General features: G+C 41.6%; 1 protein-coding gene across 3 annotated transcripts in view; it reads right to left on the bottom strand.

Annotated features, from left to right (window-relative positions):
- The window catches only part of MTUS2 (microtubule associated scaffold protein 2), a 321,113-nt gene that overhangs the window by 280,653 nt on the left and 17,911 nt on the right, over nucleotides 1-22,549 (bottom strand). Inside the window, exon 3 of one of the 3 annotated variants that reach the window (XM_060129305.1) lies at nucleotides 6,637-6,834. The exons of 1 other annotated variant lie outside the window; for it this stretch is intronic. In XM_060129305.1, coding sequence (XP_059985288.1) covers nucleotides 6,637-6,834 — 198 coding nt within the window. The remainder of the gene's footprint in view (nucleotides 1-6,636; nucleotides 6,835-22,549) is intronic. One more of the 3 variants, XM_060129303.1, reaches the window with a different exon arrangement.

The raw sequence follows: 22,549 nt of genomic DNA, 5'->3' as shown, positions 1-22,549 counted from the left end.
GGCAGTTCAATTAGACATTACGTTTACTACATACAAAACTATTATCATCCCAATTTCAGTTTATCTTACTTTCAACCGTTTAATGGTCAGTTTTCTTTGAAACAAAACAAAACACATTTACGCTCTAATCTCATCTCTGGGTAGACGTGATCGGTGTCCGAGTGTTTTGAAAAGGAATGTACAAGGACATCAATAAGGCTCAATCTCAAATAGGCAATAGCTTCTCTGAAATTTAACCTCACAGGTCCCATTCAGCTCCTTTTTCCATGAATAAAAAATGACTCCCTCTTCGCCGATGGAACATGAGACAGGTTGATGGCTATTTCGGTAGGAGTTATTAATAATGCTTCTTGTCGACTCTCATTTATTTATTTTTATTTATTTATTTTTGGCTGCATTGGGTCTTCATTGCTGCACGCGGGGGCTACTCTTCGTTGCGGTGCACGGGCTTCTCTTTGCTGTGGCTTCTCTTGTTGCGGAGCACAGGCTCTAGGCACACAGGCTTCAGTAGTTGTGGCGCACGGGCTTAGTTGCTCCCCGGCATGTGGGATCCTCCTGGACCAGGGCCGGAACCCATGTCTCCTGCATTGGCAGGTGGATTCCTAACCACTGCATAACCCGGGAAGCCCTCTTATCTTATTTAGAATGCATGTCAGTTACAGAAAATCAAACATGTCATGTATGTAGAAGAATTCTATAGTGTTCATAAGCATAAACGCTGAAATGAACATGCAAAAAGCTTTCATATTAACCTTTACTTTCACTGACTAACTTCCAAAATGGTCAGTGATTTCCACTTCAGATCATTATCTCCAGAACCCAAATTTTATTCAATAATTAAAAGACCACCTACCTATTTATTTTAAGCATGAAAATAAGAACTATAGCTCTAGAATTTAATGAGAATATCCAGTCTCTCTAAATTGAGATGTCTAATTGGAAACTAATTGGAAACTTTGAAATTCTCTCATGAAGCCTCAAAAGTTGGGTTTTAGCCTAATTCTTTTAAAATGGCTAATTACATGCAAGGAGATATATAAGATCTTAGACATCTGTGAGACTAGTGGGTCAGTCCACATAACGATTTAGCTCTGAATATAATTATACTACAAATAACCTATTATCTTGTCCATGCTTTGAGTTGTATAAATTATCTATGGGTACACCACAGTCAATGGAAGCAACATTTTAGAGATAATTGAGGTAATTTAGAAAAGTGTGAGAACCACAGTGATGGAACTTCAACTATCAAGACGTATGAAAGTCCTAATAGACTGAAAATGTGTTCCTGGTACAAAATACTTCTGAAAGTTGCCCCAGTTCCTCTCTCAAAAGTCTCTCTTGGGCTTCCCTGGTGGCGCAGTGGTTGAGAGTCCCCCTGCCGATGCAGGGGACACGGGTTCGTGCCCCGGTCCGGGAGGATCCCACATGCCGCGGAGCGGCTGGGCCCGTGAGCCATGGCCGCTGGGCCTGCGCGTTCGGAGCCTGTGCTCCGCAACGGGAGAGGCCACAACAGTGAGACGCCAGCGTACCGCAAAAAAAAAAGAAAAGAAAAGTCTCTCTTGTTCTATACCCTCACATATGAGAAAATCTTTCCACTGGGAGAGAATTTCTCTTGAAATTCTACTAGTGGAAAGCCCATGCTAGGTAGTGTGAGGTATACTAAAATTATTAAGAGACATACCCTGTATCCTCAAAGAGCTGACCGTCCACAGGGGAGACAGGACATAAAAACAAATAACTATACCAAGATGGTACATGATAAGCCACAAAAGTGATTACAAGCAAGAGGCAGTGGGAGTTCCTAGGAGGAAGGACCACTTCAGGTTCACAGATGAAGGAAGGCTTCTTAGAGGAAATGGTATTTGAATCACACTGAAAATGACTGAATCCACAGAGAGATCTGTGGGAGGGGAGAGCATTCTAGAAATGCATAGTTTAAACCAAGACCCAAAGGCAGAAAAGCACAAAGCCCTCAGAGAAAAATGGGAACAGCTCTCGTTGTCTGGTTGAGGGTGTATGTCAGGGGACTGGGTGAGGGAAAGGTGAGAAGGGGGCTAAGCAAGTCACGGAGGGCCTGTAACTTCTGGAAAGCAGTGGAAGTGAGTACAGGGACACATGGAGCATTCCCAACAGGCTCAAAAGAAAATTGTCTATAGGACCATGTGCCTGTGGATTAGAGAGTGAGGATGTACTGGGAATAGTTCAGGCGACATAGATTTAAACAAAGATGAGGAGGAGAAAAGAAAGAGGATAGAGTAAATGTAAGAAAGAACTGATCAGATTTGATCACTGAATACAAAGGAAGGCAAAAAAGAAAAAAAAAATGGTGAGCGGTAACGGCTAATTTTAAAATTTCCAGCCTCCGTAGACAGGAGATCATAGATGTCATTACATCATAGAGCAACTCTGAGAGGCAGCGTCACTTTGGAAAAGATAACGGAAGATGCATTTTGAGGGAAACGTTTAGTTTGAGGTGACTTGAGTCACCCAGCTGGAGATATCTGACAGGTCATTTGAAATGTAGATGAGAAGTTCTGGAGAGAAGTTGGGGCTGGAGATATGGATTTGGTACCGCGACCGAAGTGCTAAGAGCTGAAACTGTGGAAAAGAGGACCAAGGGGAAGATGGCAGCATTGGGATAGATGCATTCTGAGGACAGACCCTGGGGACCTCAAACACTGGACTTCAGCACCAAGGAGACAGACCCCACCATGATGAACCAGCAAGGCTGCATCAGAAATGGCAACCCCTTGGCTTCCGGAGGTTTTCTGGATGTACCAACAGCTCCTCCCAAAGGATCTCCTAGGTAGAGCCCACCTCTACCTCCCCAAATACCGCCCAGCTCACAACCCCCTCTGAGGAACTCCCTGATCACCCTAATCAGAAATGAAGCCTCCACCCTAACTCATTTAGAAGGCTGTCGGCACATATATCCATGCAACATGATTATTTATATCGATGTCAGTCTCTCTGTCCACATCCAGCTCTATCCCTACATCTCTAAACATTCTACTACTTTCCTGCACCAGAACAAGAAACAACAGAAAATCCTTCAGATTTCTTTTTTATTTCTCCTTTCAAATTCTTTGTCTCATGATTTCTGGTCTCAGTTCACCTCACAAAGAAAACATGAGAATATTGCAGAGAGAAAAAGAGGAGGAGAAACTGGAAAGGACAGCTGCAAAGGCCACCTTCTTCATGTTATTTTCTGATAGATATTTTCTGTTTCTTGAGCACCAATAGGTTAGGTGTTACTCAGAGTCCACAATGAGAGATGATCCTCCACATAAATTATTCTATCCTTGTGTGATATGATCTATTTTCACTAATGATTAATTCATGAAACCCTAAGTCTTCCTATTTCCCTTCCCACACACACACTCCCCCAAAGGTTTTAACTTTAAATTATACCTCCTTACCCACCAGAAAAATCAAGTCTATAAGCCTAACTGCTGGTTAATTTGACAACTAGGTATACTTTGGGCTATAGTTTGTTACCAACACTAAATTACACTGTAATTGTTTTTCTCCAAATTTCTATTGCCTGAAGCATATTGGAGAATTTTTTAAATGATGAGCTACATATTAGGTCAGACCTGCTCAAATACTGTGATTTTAAGCTTAAATTTAAGTTTTAAGGTAGAGAATTACTTTTTTCCTGTTCACTTTCAATCTTAAAAAAGCTGTGGGTCACGACCTAATGTCATGTGAAATTTTATTTGAGGTTCGAAATGGGCCAACCTCATAACCTCGACGTGATGAACCTGTACAGGAGTGAAGGGAGGGTGAGGTCCTGCAGCACAATGAGGATAAAGGTTGCGTGTTAATCCAGAGAAACTGAGCTGCTAGCAAGAAATTACAGGGAGGCAGCCTGAACCCACAAGGAGCACGGCCTCACCATGCGAGCTGCTCACCAAACAGCTGGCTGCTTCACATGATGGAAGGTTCCCCATCACCTGAAGCGAGTACACACCTGGGAAGGGGTGGGGCAGGGACAGGTGGGTTGGGCCTGGGGGGCCTCTCAAGGCAGCTCAACTCTAAGATTTGCTTCACTAATAGCAAGAAATGACTTCACATCATGGGTGTGTCTCTACCATACACGGCAGCTTTGAGAACTAAACAGAGGAAGAGGAATACTCCCTCCTGCTCCCAGGATGGGAGCAGGTCATTCTGATCTCAGTTCGCTCAGCTATAAAATGCAGGGGTGGACAGGATGCTAAAATACCCTCAGGTTCTAACGACCTACAGACGATTCCTTTCCCTGTGTCGGCCCCATTTGCCAAAGCCTCGTGGAAAAGGTCAGAAAACACAGCAGGGCACTCGCCTTGGGAAGCCCTTGCCCAGCGGGGTTGAATGAACGGTGCAGAGCCTGAGCCCGGGGTGGAGGGTAGACTCCAAATGGAACAGCTGAGACCCGCACTCAGGGGGCTCCCAGGCCCCCCTCTACAGCATCACTTGCCCATCTGGACCCAGGAAAACAGCACAGAAAAGTCGCAGCTAAGCCAAGGTGGCCCACAAAACACTAGTAGGTTCACAATGAATCACTTAAAAGTGTCCCCCACACAGCATTCAGTCACGTGGACGCTGTCAGACTGTTTATAGGCACGTGAGTGTCTAAAATCATGAGTCGCACATTTGCAAATAGTTCCTCATTGTAATCATGTTTCAGATTTTGAGGCATCTACTTACTGTGGTGCAATCCCTTTTTATAGTAATATTCCTAAAATGAACCCTAAGTAGTGTCTAAAGAAAGACAAGACAAGGAACAAAAAAGGAACCAACTCTGACATCATGTTAGCTGTTTCCATGAGCTAAACTGGCAGCATTTGCTCCTAGGATTTGTCTAAGAACTTTCAGCTCTTGCAAGAGCTTCGTATTTTACTTGATCCTTGTCATCAAAGCATCATTTATTTGCTAAAGAACAGGAACAGGAGTTTTCTTGACCTTAAATCTGATAGCAGGCATAAGCATAATGGTTAATGGCACTAAGACATCGATTCAAACATGGGCCAAGTTTTTCTGTGATTTACTGGTGAAGGACAAATTTTATATATAGTTAGGTGGCAAATAATTACAGATCAATTCTAACATATTGCATTTTAGAAACAGAAAACAGTTCTGAATAGAGTAAATAGTTCTTTTCCTATGAAATCTTTAAACCAGGAGTTACTTTCTCTGGTACATAACAGCTCTTACCTCGACTGCTCAGGGAGTCCCTAGCGAGTATGCTTTGAAGCACAGGTGAGAAGAAATGCCCTAAGCACACCTGGAATTATTCCGTCCACACCTGTCAGCTCTCCTTTTGAAAAAGTGGCTGCCATGGGGACATGCCTCAGGTCACCTTGAGGTTCATTTGTTTTAAGAAATCAGAATCTTAACTCCTTCCTTGGAAAGATACATACCATGAGATTTTTTATCATTCATGCTCCATCTAAAACAGAAACATGCCGCTGAGAATTTCACTCCTAAAAATGACAAATCGTCACTCCTCTATTTCAAAACCTTCAGACTGCTAACACGCACACACATAGCGAAAAATTAAGAGTTACGCATTTGCAAATTTGAGACTGCCACTGTGCCATGATGCAATCCCTAATTCCAGTGGGGTTTCTAAAATGATCCCCATATGAAAGCAGGTCTGAGACACAGCACCTTCAGGAAATCAAGTGAACCAAGAACCTCTCAGAAATGCTTACAAACACGTCGAGATGCATTACTTTTAGGAATAACCAGGTAGACTAAAATTTAGAACTACAGAGGTACAAATTTTCCACCCACGAGCTCTCTAAAGCCGAGAAAGGACAGGGAAAAAACAAGCTTGGAGAGAGGAAATTGAAAAAAATAATACAAAATCAATCTTATTCTCAATCTCTCTTCCTCTTCCCCTTCCCCCTTCCCATCTTTCACTCTGCCTCTATCTCTTATTCCAACTTTATTCAGCTACTATAATCCCTTCAAAACAGCTTTCCACATGAAAGCTGCTTAGATTTCCCTGGCAAATCCTTACTACCCAACATCTGAGGTGTCATGGCTTCAGATCCAGTAACAATGACCTTGAAGTCGATGAGGCTGAGATGGGGTTTGGTCCTCAAAGGCTCAGCCCAAATGGGGCAGCCTTGGGTCTTCTTTAGGGACAGCAGCTGATACGACGTGCTTGGACGCTATTAATTCACACTTTAAAATGCAGCTTACAACACCAGTGTCAGGAACCAGGCCTGGAGTGACACCGTCTCAGCTAACAGGGACCTTCCCGGGCACAGACTTGAAGAAGCTCCACTGGGCTTCCCTATTTTTAACATCGTTTAATGAACTTTTAGAAATCAAGAGCGCCACCGATGTGAAGGCATGGCAGGTAACCACAGGCGACTAAAATCATTTTCCCACTAATATTTCATGTCTTTTTGCTGGCACATTAACTCCCCATAACTTAGGAAATGGTAGCGCCAAACAGGCTTTTATTTTTCTTCAGCAGATTACCTTTAAAGTCCCAACAATGGGAGGTTAAGGTAGTCAACCCCAATTCTTAGTTACACGCAAAGAAAATGCAACCCTGTTGTACCCACACGCTGACTCGCCCTCTGCTGGTCCTGCCTGTCTGGGATGCAAGCCCGCCCACCCGTCCGCCCCACTTACGGTTGGCCAGCCGGCTGGGCTCGGGCTGGGCGCTGTCCGCTGACTGGGTGCTGGACACCGAGGACACGCTGGAGCTCCGGACGAAGCCAAAGGCCGCCAGCTTGGCTGCTGGGAGGCGCGAGTAGCCAGGAGGACGAAGTCCAGATTTGGGCAGGTTGGATTTTGCAGCATTTGAACCGGAAGGTTTCTTTAAATCTGCTAAAATGAACCCAAGCCAGAAAAAAAAAAATCTCAGTTGATAGCAAGATAGAGAAGACACAGATTGTGAATATTAACCCAGATCCAGCATAAACAGACCACAATTACTCTTGCACCGTCTGATTCAACACATTCACAAAGGCGTCTTTATGAGAAAGGCCCCTCACTGCGGGCCAGGTGCTAAGAGGAGGAGAGACAGCAGGCAGACGAGACCAGAACAGACAACTCACCCTACAATATGGCCATAAAGAAAGGTATAAAGTGCTTAGGGGGCTGAATGGAATGAGGACACATACTGTTGCAGGTCACCCTAGAATTGTGAAGCTGAGATACACCTTGCTTCTGACATATGATGAGTGAAGAACCCTTGTGGCCAAACATCAGCAATTATAAACTCTATGTAATAATTCACAGAGACACATACAAAGAATCATTTAGTGGTGGCAGGAACGAGGTGAAAAGAGCACAAACTGTGTAGCTGGCTGAAATCTAGTCTCTACCAATTACTACTGTGTAATCTCAGGCACTTGACCTAACACTAAGAACCTCAGTTTCCTCCCGTGGAAGGAACAGGGTTGATAAAACTGGCCTGGAAGTGTTAGTGTAAGTACTACTGCTTGTAACACAGAACTTGATAGGTGCTTAAACTGAGGCTAGGTTTCATTCTCTCCTTTTTCCATTATCTGTTTTTATGTTAGTCTAAACTTCAAAATTAGTTCCCAGATACGTGCAAAGCCAGCTAATCTGAAATAATAAAACATTATTATAAGTGCATGATCTCAGCACTCCTGTGTCTGAGCTGGGCTCCATGCATAGCTACTGTGACGATCGTCCCAACCCTATGAGAATTCTCTCAATATCAGATAGAACCAGAACATTATCAACACGCAAATGCTCGTTTTTTATAATTCATTTATTTTATTTATTTATTTTTGGCTGCGTTGGGTCTTCGTTGCTGCACGCGGGCTTCCTCTAGTTGCGGCGAGCGGGGGCTACTTTTCGTTGCAGTGTGCGGGCTTCTCATTGCGGTGGCTTCTCTTGTTGCGGAGCACGGGCTCTAGGCACGTGGGTTTCACTAGCTGTGGTGCACGGGCTCAGTAGTTGTGGCTCACGGGCTGTAGAGCGCGGGCTCAGTAGTTGTGACACACGGGCTTAGTTGCTCTGCGGCATGTGGGATCTTCGTGGACCAGGGCTCGAACCCATGTCCCCTGCATTGGCAGGTGGACTCTTAACCACTGTGCCACCAGGGAAGCCCACAAATGCTCTTTAATATGACATTTAAAAGGAAAAAGGGCCAAGCGTCCTGCTATTCTGTATAATTGTCCTAGTCGAGCCATTTAACAAGTTTCACTGCAGCCGCATTTACTGTGAGTGCTTGTTCTTACACTACAGTCAGGCAACTCTTCATTATCTACTGAAAGCTCCACCAGGTTGCAGATTAAAATTTAAATGGGCTATCTATAAAAAAAATTCAAGGTCTAAAAAATCCGTGAAGAGTCTACACATTAGAAAGCATCTATGTGTGGAAATACATCAAGAACCAACAGATGCCAGGCTGGGCCTGCAGTGCCCTTTCCTCTAGCAGCAGCTCCCCTGAGAGTGAGGCCATGGTCACTCGTACGTCCAGGTGACGGCAGAATCTGTACAACTGTGGTTTCCTGACGTCTAGGTCAGGACTAGGAAGGGGAGGAATCAGGTGAGTGCAAAGGGAAGAGGGGACAGGGAGCTGGTGCTGCGAATATTCCCAACTCAGGTCTGTTCTAACGCTTGGAAAAAAAATGTTCAACTAGGACAAAGAAGAAATAATCACTGTTTAACGAGTAATATTGGCCCCTTTGTATCAGAAAGTAAATGTCATGTCAATGCCTTAGAATTATTGTTCTCTGCTTCTCTAAAAGACATAAAGTTATATGAAGTAATAACTAAAAATATGTATTACTGGGTTTGTAACAGACATGGATGTAAAAAGGAGAAAGATGGAATAGAGCTAAATAGGAGTAACATTTCTGTATCCCACTGACATTAGTATAAATATTACGTAGATTCTGATAATTTAAGATGATATGGTAAGCCCTAGAGCAATCAGTAAGAAGATAACTCAAAAAAATATAGTGAAAAAAATCACTAAAGGAATTAAAATGCTACCTTGGAAAATACTTACTCAGTGCAAGAGAAAGCAGTAATGAGTAGAGAAACAAAAAAGACATGAGGCAGACAGAAAACAAATAGCAAAGTAGTGCATGTAAATCCAACTACATCAACAGTAACATTAAACGTGAATGTACCAACCAATCCAGTCATAAGGCAGAGACTGACAGACTGGATGAAAAACAAGACTGAAACATATGCTGTCTGCTGGACAGACATTTTAGATTCAAACATACAATTAGTTTAAAAGCAGAAGGATGGGAAAAGACATATCATGCAAAGAACAACCAGCAGAAAGCTGGAGTGGCTATACTGATGGCAGAAAAAACACATTTCACAACAAGAAAGAGATAAAGAGGGATATTTTATCATGATCCAAAGTCAGTAAATCAGGCAGATACAGCGGCTGTAAATATATATACATCTAAAACAGGGTCCCAAAATACACAAAGCAAAAGCTTACAGAATTGACAGGAGAAATAAACAATTCAAAATAATATTTGGAGACTTTAATACCCCACTTTCAATGATGGAACAACTAAGCAGAAGATCAACAAGGCAACAGAAGACAAACACTATAAACCAACGAGACCTACAGACATGTATAAAACACTCCACCCAACAGCAGCAGAATATATATGCTTCTCAAGTGTACACAGAACCTTCTCCAGGATAAACTAAATATTAGGCTATAAAATAAGCATCATTAATTTAAAAAGATTGAAATGATACAAGTGCATTCCTTTCCTGTTTCTTTTCTGTTTTTTGCTTGTTTCTGTTTTTTCATCTAACGTTCCAACGAATGTTCAGCCCTGCAATACACACAGATTCAGTACTTTCATTGCTGAGACAGTTTATGGTCATTGCCAATCTACCATTGTCCAACTTACCCTCCCTGACCTTTAACAGCAGAATTAGGGCCCAGCAATACCTTGGCAGAGACAGGTGCTGGTGACATAATCAAGTAGCATCAAGGTCTGAATATATAGGAGATGAGACTCTGTAACAAAGTAATGACACCATTTTTCTTGTACCTGGTTTTGGAACACATTGCTATTGACTGTACTGTATATTTGAAATCAAAATTGTCCATCACAACTCTGCTCCTCTGAGCTAGTCCTACCCATTCACATTCATTATGCACAGCAACTGGAAAGAAAAGCCATAAGAAATTCACCTCCATTTGACAACATATTAAGATCCTTGTGGGTTGCACTACCATCAACTACATTCGGCAAATTCCTGCTCCCTGGATTTCTGCCCATTTTTGAATCCTGCCCCTGTCTCCTTAAACATGTCACCTGTGATTCCCTGATACTCCCTATCCCTTCTCAAAGGACTATGGTTGACTCAGCTCTGTAGACCCCCTTCTCTGTAGATGCCTGATATCAAAGCCTGTTCAGCCTAGTCAAGTTGACTTTAGCCTTACAAGGGTTATCTATGATTTATTTCCATGCTTGGGTTACACAGGACTGAATTAGTTTCTAAGTACAAGCTCTAATTCTCTCCAGAAGTGAAATGTTAATGGATTTAAGTGGTGTTAACACAACTCTAAACACACGATAAAATTTCATAGAACTAAATATACATGTACAAACACACACACACACACACACACACACACACACACACACACACACACACACACACACACAGGAGTGCCTGTAAAAATGAGTGAAATCAGACTAAGTTCTGTAGTCTAGTTAATAGTATTGTCCCAATATTAATCTCCTGGGGTTTTTATTCCTTTTTTTAAAATTTTCATTGCTTATGGGAAGCAACTAAAGCAGTACTTAGAAGGAAAGTTATATCTATAAATGCCTACATTAAAAAAGGAGAGGGCTTCCCTTGTGGCGCAGTGGTTGAGAGTCCGCCTGCCGATGCAGGGGGCGCAGGTTCGTGCCCCGGTCCGGGAAGATCCCACATGCCGCGGAGCGGCTGGGCCCCTGAGCCATGGCCGCTGAGCCTGCGCGTCCGGAGCCTGTGCTCCGCAACGAGAGAGGCCACAACAGTGAGAGGCCCGCGTACCGCAAAAAAAAAAAAAAAAAAAAAAAGGAGAAAGATGTCAAATCAATAAAGCAACCTTCCACCTAAAGACATTGAAGAAAGAAAAGAGCAAACTAAACCTAAACCAAGCAGAAAGCAGGATATAATAAATAAGACAATGGAAATAAATGAAACTGAATAGAAAAACAATAGAGAGAATCAATGAAATCAAAAGTTGGTTCTTACAAAGATCAACAAAGTTGACAAACCTCTAGCTAGACTAAACAAGAGAAAGGGAAGACAAATTTTTAAATTAGGAATGGAAGAGGGGACATCACAGCTCATTCTTCAGAAACAAAAATAATTATAAGGGAATATTAATGAACAACTATATCTCAACAAATTAGATAATCTAGTGAGACTGAAAAGTTCCAGAAAGACACAAACTATGAAAACTTACTCAAGAAGAAATAGAAAATACACCTATAACAAAAAGATGGAATTCATAATTCAAAAACTTCCCAGAAAGAAAAGTCCAGGCCCAAATGTCTTCCCTAGTGAATCATGTCAGACATTTAAAGAAAAATTTATACCAATTCTTCACAAGTTATCCAAAAATGGGGGGAGGGGTGAAGAGAACACTTCCAAACTCATTCTGTGAGGACAATATTACCTTGATACCAAAACCAGACAAAAATATCAAGAGAAAAGAAAACTACAGACTGATATCTACTGTAGATGCAAAATCCTCATCAAAATATACAGCAGGGCTTCCCTGGTGGCGCAGTGGTTGAGAGTCCGCCTGCCGATGCAGGAGACATGGGTTCGTGCCCCGGTCCAGGAAGATCCCACATGCCGCAGAGCGGCTGGGCCTGTGAGTCATGGCCACTGAGCCTGCGCATCCGGAGCCTGTGCTCCGCAACGGGAGAGGCCACAACAGTGAGAGGCCCGCATATGGCAAAAAAAAAAAAAATATATATATATATATATATATATATATATATGTATATATATATATACAGCAAACTGAAACCAGCCACCTATAAAAAGGATTATATGCCATGACCAAGTGAGATTTATCCCCAAAATGAAAGACTGGTTTAACATGGAAATCAGTCAATGTACTTACATTAATAGAATAAAAAAAAAACCCACACAATTATCTCAATAGATGCAGAAAAATCACTTGACAAATTCCAACAGTACTTCATGATAAAACACCTAACAAACTAGGAAAAAATGAAAATAATCTCAACCTAATAAGGGTATCTAGGAAAAACTCACAGCTAACATCATACTCAAGGAAAACAGACTGAATGCTTCCCCCCCAAATCAGGAACAAGACAAGGATGTCTGCTCTCACCACTTCTATTCAACATTTTATGGAAGTTTCTAGCCAAGGCAATTGGGCAAGAAAATAAAATAAAAGGCACACAGATGGGAAACAAAAGCAAAACTTTCTCTAGCTATAGATGACACGAACTTGTATATTAAAAAAAAAATCCTATAAAATCTACTAAAAAACTATTAGAACTAATACATGATTCAATACATGAAAATCAATTGTATTTCTATACACTTGCAATGAATAATCCCAAAACGAAGTTAAGAAAATTTCACTTACTATAGTAACAAAAAGAATAAAATACTCAGGAACTGTAATAAAGGGTCAGACTCTCTTTTTTCAATGTTTGATTGATCACAGCTGTCAACTTTCAAACGCTGCACCCCCTTCTGTGCTCCCCATGCCCCTCTGTCCCACGTCTGAGAAAGCTGGAAAGAACTTAAGCCCAGTGCTCACTCCTTTGCCGCTGGGAGGAGATTCAAACTACACAGGCCCCTACCACTTCCACTGAACCCTGCCCCATCCCACCTCTAACCTCTAACAACAGTAAAAAAGAGCTGAGCCAGTGTCCTTTCCTGGCTCTCTCAAGCCATGCCAGGCATGTTTGAGAGGCCTGCCGATCTCTCCCCAGAGACCTCAATTATGTGAGTAATGAACTTCCTCATACCCTCTTGCTTTGTGTATGGCATCATCAGTCTTGACATCCAAAACAAATTGGGCGTGGGGGTCCCTCCTACTGAGACAGGCTGGGACCTGGGGCCCTTTGCTGCAGGGCTTGCACCTGGACACACATTCCTCAGGTAACAATACAAAGAAACGATAAGGGACTAAAAATAACTGTGTGCATGTGCACTTGGGGCAAATCATAGACAAGAAGACACAGAAAGACCCAAAAAACCCAACTGCCACTTCTGAAGAGCTGGGAGCAAAAACAGGGTGTCGGGAGCCAAAGCACGGGACTGCGCATGCCCTCCTGCACTCGACACCACCAAAGGGACGCGCAAAACCCCTAAGTCACCCCTCCAGCCTGACACACCCCTGCTCTCACCCCATATAAGGAACCAGCCAGTCCCTCTTCAGGGAGCGAGCAAGGGAACCTGTGGTGTTCTCGCTCCCCTCTGCTGCAGCAGGGGCCCCAATAAAGCCTTGCCTGAATTTCTTGCCTGGGCTCTAGTCAATTTCTACTGATTGTGGAAGGCCAAGGACCCTGGTCGGTATCACTGCCTCTCCAGGGTGGCCACGACAATAGGTGCTGTGATCAGGATACTGAGACAGTGACCACCACCACAGGGAGTCTTTCTTCTCGCCTTGCTTACTAACCAGCTCTGCTGACTAATAGCGAGCACGCGCTTCAAGCTGCTGCTGGCTGGTTAGCTGGTGCTTTGAGCCGTGGGGCTCTGTGCTGCATTAATGAGTCCTACAGAACCTCCGTTACACAGACTTCCCCGACCTAAGGTGGAAGTGTCAGTCATCAATTGGCTTTTAGGAACAGGATTATGGGATTGGAGTGGGCCTTGGGTCACGTAGCTTCGCCTGGACCTATGTGTACATCTTGGAACGGAGTTGTGACTGATCCTTGGTTCAGGGGAAAGACTACCCTGTCCTATATGCAGGCCCACTGGGTGGTCACTCATGAAAAAGCAGTCATTAGGGGGAAAACAAGACCAAAAAAAAAAGCCATCATGTGAGCGCTGAGGTCTACATTCCTAAGAGCAGATGTCTCAGCAGGACCCTGAGATGTCTCTGCTGCCGCCTGTACCTCTGTCAGAAATCCTGGTCTCAGGGTTATACAGAAAAACACCCACGGCATCTCTGGGGACAGCAAAGGAGTTAATTCAAACCCTACTGAAGCCCAGGGTCCTGAAATCTTATAAAGCAACCACTGCCACGGGGAGGACCCACCCCAGACGATGCTGAGCTGAAGCTCTCTGGAAGAACGTCATCAATACAAGCAGATTAGAGAGACACCCCGCCCCCAGTAAAAACAATAAAGGAAAAAAAGACTGGGGGTGGGCGGAGGGGGAAAGAGAGAGAGAAAGAAACCGGCATTATTCATAAGAGACACAAGGTAGAAACAACACAAATGTGCATCAACTGATGAATGGATAAACAAGATGTGGAAGGTCAATACACTGCAATATTTTTCAGCTACAAAAAGAAAGGAACTACTGATACACGTTATAACATGGATGAACCCTGAAAACATTAAGGCAAGTGAAAGAAGCCAGACACAAAAGGCTGCACACGGTATGATTCAATTATATGAAATGTCCAGAATAGGCAAATCTATAGAGACAGAAAGTAGGTTAGTGCTTGCCAGGGGCTGGAGTTTGAGGAAATGGGGAGGGCCTGACAACAGGCATAGGGTTTCTATGAAAATGTTCTAAAACTGATAGTGGTGACGGTCACACAGTTGTGTGAATAGACTAAAAACCACTGAACTGTATCCTTTAAAAGGGTGAATTCTATCTACTATATGAATTGTGTCAATACAGCTGTTATATTAAAACAAAACTTTTTTTAAAAAGAATAAATCTTGTCTTCAGTTCAGTAACAGGCTTACACTGAGCTGGAGCAATGATGACGTTCCCAATCTCTATCAGTATCTTCAACTTCCAAAGGGCCTGTGACAGACAGAGGACTCAGTCTGTCGTTCTGAGTCCTCCACAAAAACCCCTTCTAACCGGCAGATGGAAGAAATGTTCAGCAGATCAAAGACCCTTCCAAATGAATATGACCATAATGGGGAAATTAAATAACTTTGAAAATTAATGAATATTTTAACAAAAAACCTCTAGGATCAAATATTCAAATCCCATGCAAAGGAGCTTACGTGGGCTCACTTCTTTTATTTTTATCAAGGCTCTGTATTCTGTCAAGATTTTGCCCAAAAAAAGATACAAATTCCTGTGTGAACAACAAAAGGGATTTTGCTGCTATTAAGTGCTTAAAAGATGTGTTGCTCTTTCAAAGTAATACCGTTTTTCTTTTGACAGACGAATCCTCTGAAGAATGCAAATCTTCACATTTAGAGGAAACATGAAAAGCTGTATTTATTCTCACCGTTTTTCCTTTTGTATTGATTCTCCTTTAAAAATGACTTTGTAATGCTAGAATACCTCAATCAACTAAAATCAGATTACAGTGCCTTATGGTTCAATACTGTATTGATAAAGGTCCATCCATCATTGTCCAACATTCTTGACATCTGAGGCAGTAAGATAAAAACTTTAAGAACGTAAATGGGGAGTCAAGATGGTGTACTAGGAGGACACAGAATTCACGTCTCCTCACAATGAGGGCACCTACCAGGCACCGGGGGGGGGGGGACCACGGACACCTAAGGCGATGGGAGGAAACCCCAGCGACCAGTGATCTCTCCTTTTGGCTTGTTCCCCACCCTCTCTTTTTTTTTTTTCTTTTTTCTGTTGTGGTTTTATTTTACCTTGTTGCAGTTGTTTCAAATAGTTTTATTTTTCCTGATCTTTCTAATTTTATTTTGATTTTTCTTCTTTCATATCATACTGCTCCTTTTTTTCCTTCTTCCTTCTTTTTTTTTTTTTTTTTTTTTGCGGTACACGGGCCTCTCACTGTTGTGGCCTCTCCCGTTGCGGAGCACAGGCTCTGGACGTGCAGGCTCAGCAGCCATGGCTCACGGGCCCAGCCACTCTGTGGCATGTGGGATCTTCCCGCACCGGGGCACGAATCCATGTCCCCTGCCTCGGCAGGCAGACTCTCAGCCACTGCGCCACCAGGGAAGCTCTCTTCCTTCCTTTTTTTTTTAATGCGCCACAAAGCTTGTGGGATCTTGGTTCCCAGGCCAGAGGTTGGACCTGAGCTCCTGTGGTGGGAGCTCTGAGTTCAAACCACTGGACTAACAGAGAACCTCAGACCCCAGGGAATATCAATCAGACAGAGGCCTCCTGGAGGTCCTCATCTCAGCAACAAGACCCAGCTCTATCCAACTACCTGCAAACTCCACGGCTGGACGTCTCAGACCAAACAACCGGTAAGACAGGAATACAGCACCACCCGTTAAAAAAAAAAAAAAAGAAACAAAAAAACACTTTGTTACAGGTGAAGGAGCAAGGTAAAAACCTACAAGACCAAATAAATGAAGATGAAATAGGCAACCTACCTGAAAAAGGATTCAGAGTAATGATAGTAAAGATGATCCAAAATCTTGGAATCAGAATGGGGAAAATACAAGAAACATTTAACAAGGATCTAGAGGAACTAAAGAGCAAACAGTGATGAACAGCACAATTACTAAAATTAAAAATACTCTAAAAGGAATCAATAGCAGAATAACGGAGACAGAAGAACGGATAAGTGAGCTGGAAGATAAAATAGTGGAAATAACTGCCGGGGAGCAGAATAAAGAACAAAGAATGAAAAGAACTGAGGACAGACTCAGAGACTCTGGGACAACATTAAACACACCAGCATTCGAATTATAGGGGTCCCAGAAGAAGAAGAGAAAACGAGAGAGTCTGAGAAAATATTTGAAGAGATTATAGTCGAAAACTTCCCTAAGGTGCGAAATGAAATAGTCAATCCAGTCCAGGAAGCACAGAGAGTACCATTCAGGATAAAACAAAAAAGAAGCATGCCAAGACACATATTAATCAAACTATCAAAAATTAAATACAAAGAAAAAATACTGAAAGCACCAACAGAAAAGCAACAAATAACATACAACAGAATCCCCATAAGGTTAACAGCTGATCTTTCAGCAGAAACTCTGCAAGCCAGAAGGGAGTGGCAGGACATATTTAAACTGATGAAAGGGAAAAACCTACAACCAAGATTACTCTAGCCAGCAAGGATCTCATTCAGATTCAACGGAGAAATTAAAACCATTACAGACAAGCAAAAGTTAACATAATTCAGCACCACCAAACCAGCTTTACAACAAACGGTAAAGGAACTTCTCTAGGCAAGAAACACAAGAGAAGGAAAAGACCTACAATAACAAACCCAAAACAATTAAGAAAATGGTAATAGGAACATACATATCGATAATTACCTTAAATGTAAGTGGATTAAATGCTCCAACCAAAAGGAACAGACTGGCTGAATGCATACAAAAACAAGACCCGTACATATGCAGTCAAGAGACCCACTTCAGACCTAGGGACACATACAGACTGAAAGTGAGGGGATGGAAAAAGATATTCCATGCAAATGGAAATCAAAAGAAAGCTGGAGTAGCAATTCTCATATCAGACAAAATAGACTTTAAAATAAAGACTATTATAAGAGACAAAGAAGGACACTACATAATGATCAAGGGATCGATCCAAGATGCAGATGTAACAAATGTAAATATTGTTTACCTAACAGAGGAGCACCTCAATACATAAGGCAAATGCTAACAGCCACAAAAGGGGAAATCGACAATAACACAATAATAGTAGGGGACTTTTAACACCCCACTTTCACCAATGGACAGATCGTCAAAAATGAAAATAAATAAGGAAACACAAGCTTTAAATGACACATTAAACAAGATGGACTTAATTGATATTTATAGGACATTCCATCCAAAAACAACAGAATACACTTTCTTCTCAAGTGCTCATGGAACATTCTCCAGGATAGACCATATCTTGGATCACAAATCAAGCCTCGGTAAATTTAAGAAAACTGAAATCGTATCAAGCATATTTTCTGACCACAACGCTATGAGATTGGAAATCAATTACAGGAAAAAACTGTAAAAAACACAAATACATGGAGGCTAAACAGTGCACTACTAAACAGCCAAGAGATCACTGAAGAAATCAAACAAGAAATGACAAAATACATAGAAACAAATGACAACGAAAACACGACAATCTAAAACCTATGGGATGCAGCAAAAGCAGTTCTAAGAGGAAAGTTTATAGTAATTCAATCTCACCTCAAGAAACAAGAAAAGTCTCAAATAAACAATCTAACCCCACACTTAAAACAACTACAGAAAGAAGAACGAAGAAAACCAAACGTCAGTAGAAGGAAGGAAATCATAAAGATCAGAGCAGAAATAAATTTAACAGAAATGAAGAAAACAATAACTAAAAGCTGGTTCTTTGAGAAGATAAACAAAATTGCTAAACCCTTAGCCAGACTCATCAAGAAAAAAAGGGAGAGGGCACAAATCAATAAAATTAGAAATGAACAAGAAGAAATCACAACTGACACCACAGAAGTACAAAGGATTATGAGAGACTACTACAAACAACTATATGCCAATAAAATGGACAACCACGAAGAATGGACAAATTCTTGCAAGGGTACAATTTTCCAAGACTGAACCAAAAGAATTAGAAAATATAAACAGACCTATCACAAGTAATGAAACTGAAACCATTAATTAAAAATCTTCCAACAAACAAAAGTCCAGGACCAGATGGCTTCACAGGCGAAGTCCATCAAACATTTTGAGAAGAGCTGACACCCATCCTTCTCAAACGCTTGCAAAAAATTGCAGAGGGAGAAACACTCCCAAATTCATTCTACGAAGCCACCATCACCCTGATACCAAAACCAGAAAAAGATATCACAAAAAAAGAAAATTATAAACCAATATCACTGATGAACATAGATGCAAAAATCCCGAACAAAATACTAGAAAAACAGAATCCAACAACATATTAAAAGGATCATATTAAACACCATGATCAAGTGGGATTTATCCCAGGTATGCAAGGATTCTTCAATATATGCAAATCAATCAATGTGATACATCACATTAACAAATTAAGGAATAAAAACCATATGATCATCTCAGTAGATGCAGAAAAAGATTTTCACAAAATTCAACACCCATCTATGATAAAAACTCTCCAGAAAGTGGGCATAGATGGAACCTACCTCAACATAATAAAGGCCATATATGACAAACCCACAGCAAGCATCATACTCAATGGTGAAAAACTGAAAGCATTTCCACTAAGATCAGGAACAAGACAAGGATGTCCACTCTCACCACTCTTATTCTACATAGATTTGGTAGTCCTACCCACAGCGATCAGAGAAGAAAAAGAAATAAAAGGAATACAAATTGGAAAAGAAGAAGTAAAACTGTCACTGTTTGTCGATGACATGATACTATACAAAGAAAATCCTAAAGATGCCTCCAAAAAACTACTGGAACTAATCAATGAATTTGGTAAGGTTGCAGAATAGAAAATTAATGCACAGATCTCTGGCACTGCTATACACCAACAACGAAAAATCAGAAAGAGAAATTAAGGAAACAATCCTATTTACCAACGCAACAAAAAGAATAAAATACCTAGGGATAAACCTGCCTAAGGAGGCAAAAGACTTGTACTCAGAAAACTATAAAACATGGATGAAAGAAATCAAAGATGACACAAACAGATGGAGAAATATACCATGTTCCTGGATTGGAAGAATCAATATTGTGAAAATGACTATACTACCCAAAGCAATCTACAGAGTCAATGCAATCCCTATCAAACTATCAGTGGCATTCTTTACAGAATTAGAGCAAAAAATTTTACAATTTGTATGGAAACACAAAATACCCCAAATAGCCAAAGCAATCTTGAGAAAGAAAAACGGAGTTGGAGGAATCAGGCTCCCTGACTTAAAACTATACCATAAAACTACAGTAATCAAGACAGTATGGCACTGGCACAAAAACAGAAATATAGATCAATGGAACAGGATAGAAAGCCCAGAGATAAACCCACACACATACAGTCACCTAATTTATGACAAAGGAGGCAAGAACATACAATGGAGAAAAGACAGCCTCTTCATTAAGTGGTGCTGGGAAAACTGGACAGCTACATGTAAAAGAATGAAATTAGAACACTCCCTAACACCATACACAAAAATAAACTCCAAATGGATTAAAGACCTAAATATAAGACCAGACACTATAGAACTCTTAGAGGAAAACATAGGTAGAACACTCTTTGACATAAATCACAGCAAAATCATCTTTTTTGACACACTTTCTAAAGTAATGAAAATAAAAACAAAAATGAACAAGTGGGACCTAATGAAACTTAAAAGCTTTTGCACAGCAAAGGAAACCATAAACAAGAGAAAAAGACAACCCTAAGAATGGGAGAAAATATTTGCAAATGAAACAACAGTCAAAGAATTCATCTCCAAAATATACAAACAGCTCATGGAGCTCAATATCAAAAAAACCCAAACAATCCAATTAAAAAATGGGTGGAAGACGTAAATAGACATTTTACCAAGGAAGACATACAGATGGCCAAGAGGCACATGAAAAGATGCTCAGCATCACTAATGATTAGAGAAATGCAAATCAAAACTACAATGAGGTATTACCTCATGCCAGTCAGAATGGCTATTATCAAAAAATCTAGAAACAATAAATGTTGGAGAGGGTGTGGAGAAAAGGGAACCCTCTTGCACTGTTGGTGGGAATGTAAATTGATACAGCCACTAAGGAGAACAGTATGGAGGTTCCTTAAAATTCTAAAAACAGAACTACCATATGACCCAGCAATCCCACTATTGGGCATATACCCTGAGAAAACCATAATTCAAAAAGAGTCATGTACCACAGTGTTCACTGCAGCATTACTTACGATAGCCAGGATATGGAAGCCACCTAAGTGTGCATTGACAGATGAATGGATAAAGAAGACGTGGCACATATATACAATGGAATATTACTCAGCCATAAAAAAAACGAAATTGAGTTATTTGTAGTGAGGTGGATGGACCTAGAGTCTGTCATACAGAGTGAAGTAAGTCAGAAAGAGAAAAACAAATACCATATGCTAACACATATATATGGAATCTATGAAGAAAAAAAAAAAAGGTCATGCAAGAACCTAAGGGTAAGATGGGAATAAAGACACAGACCTACTAGAGAATGGACTTGAGGATATGGGGAGGGGGAAGGGTCAGCTGTGACAAAGTAGAGTGGCATGGACATATACACACTACCAAATGTAATATAGATAGCTAGTGGGAAGCAGCTGCATAGCACAGGGAGATCAGCTCCGTGCTCTGTGACCACCTAGAGGGGTGGGATAGGGAGGGTGAGAGGGAGGGAGACTCAAGAGGGAAGAGATATGGGAACATATGTATATGTATAACTGATTCACTTTGTTATAATGCAGAAACTAACACACCATTGTAAAGCAATTATACTCCAATAAAGATGTTAAAAAAAAAAAAAGACTGTTAAAGGAAGGAGGACATGGACTGATCTGCTGAGCAGAGGATGAGTTGGGATATGTCAAGACTAGAGGTATGGAAGTCAGCTGGGGGGCAGCAGATCAGGAGAGAAGTCCGGACATTCTGGGAGCAGGGATGGAGTAGATGTATTCAAGTTACAAAATCAGCAGGTCTGGCTGACTTGATTAGCTGGGGGAGTCGGGGGAAGGTGGGAGGATGAGTAAAGAGAAATCTTCTTTGTTGTAGGAATAAGAAAAGGCCGACATCCCTGAGAAACCTCCAAGGGAACCACTGTGGTTAAGCCATGCCCCACTGAGGTCATGCACACCTGAAAACACAGCAATGTGTAGGGACTCTAGGAAAATCCTTCTCACTGCAGAAACAACAGAAGCACGCTGTGGTCAGAAGAGCCCCGCGGAAGGCTCTCCTGCAGAGCGGCTGCACCGCCTGTGGGTCACTCCCTGTGAGCAGCAAAGGAAACCCCAGAAAGGCCTAGGGTGGATGCGCGGCACCTCAACGGGTGAGGCTGCAGAGGGACGCAGGGGGCTTAGACCCCGTGCTTTTGCTCCCTTCATTACAGGTGTGTCTGTCCACAATCCGGGAATGATGATCAGGGGAAAAACTGAACTGAGATTGCTGGCTCACTGGCATTATTTAATATCCAGGCTGGAAAGGGAACTAGTGAAAGTTTTTTGTTTTGGTTTGGTTTTGTTAATGTTTCTGGAGTTGCAAAGAGATGGGTCTAAAGGTAAAAACAGAACAGTGTGCTAAATGAGCAATAAATCATCTGCAAAACCAAATAAACCTATGTGTGCAGTGTGTCTTTAATGGAGGCCCACATCTTGAGTTTTACTTCCTTATAATTATCTAAAAAATTGAGACTAAGCATTTTTGCGTCATCGGAGTATAACCGGGATCTGAGCATCTGCATTTGCATTTCTGTTTAGATCTTGTTATCTCACCTAAAGCGACTGGATTTAATCCAGAGATTCACAAATATCCAGTGACATATTTTCCACTGTATTAGAGTAAAAACCCCGCCTTGGGAGAGTT

Source organism: Lagenorhynchus albirostris, chromosome 18, assembly GCF_949774975.1.
Source record: "Lagenorhynchus albirostris chromosome 18, mLagAlb1.1, whole genome shotgun sequence".
NCBI classification, from domain to species: Eukaryota; Metazoa; Chordata; class Mammalia; order Artiodactyla; family Delphinidae; genus Lagenorhynchus; species Lagenorhynchus albirostris.
This window is presented reverse-complemented; position numbering and strand designations above follow the sequence as displayed.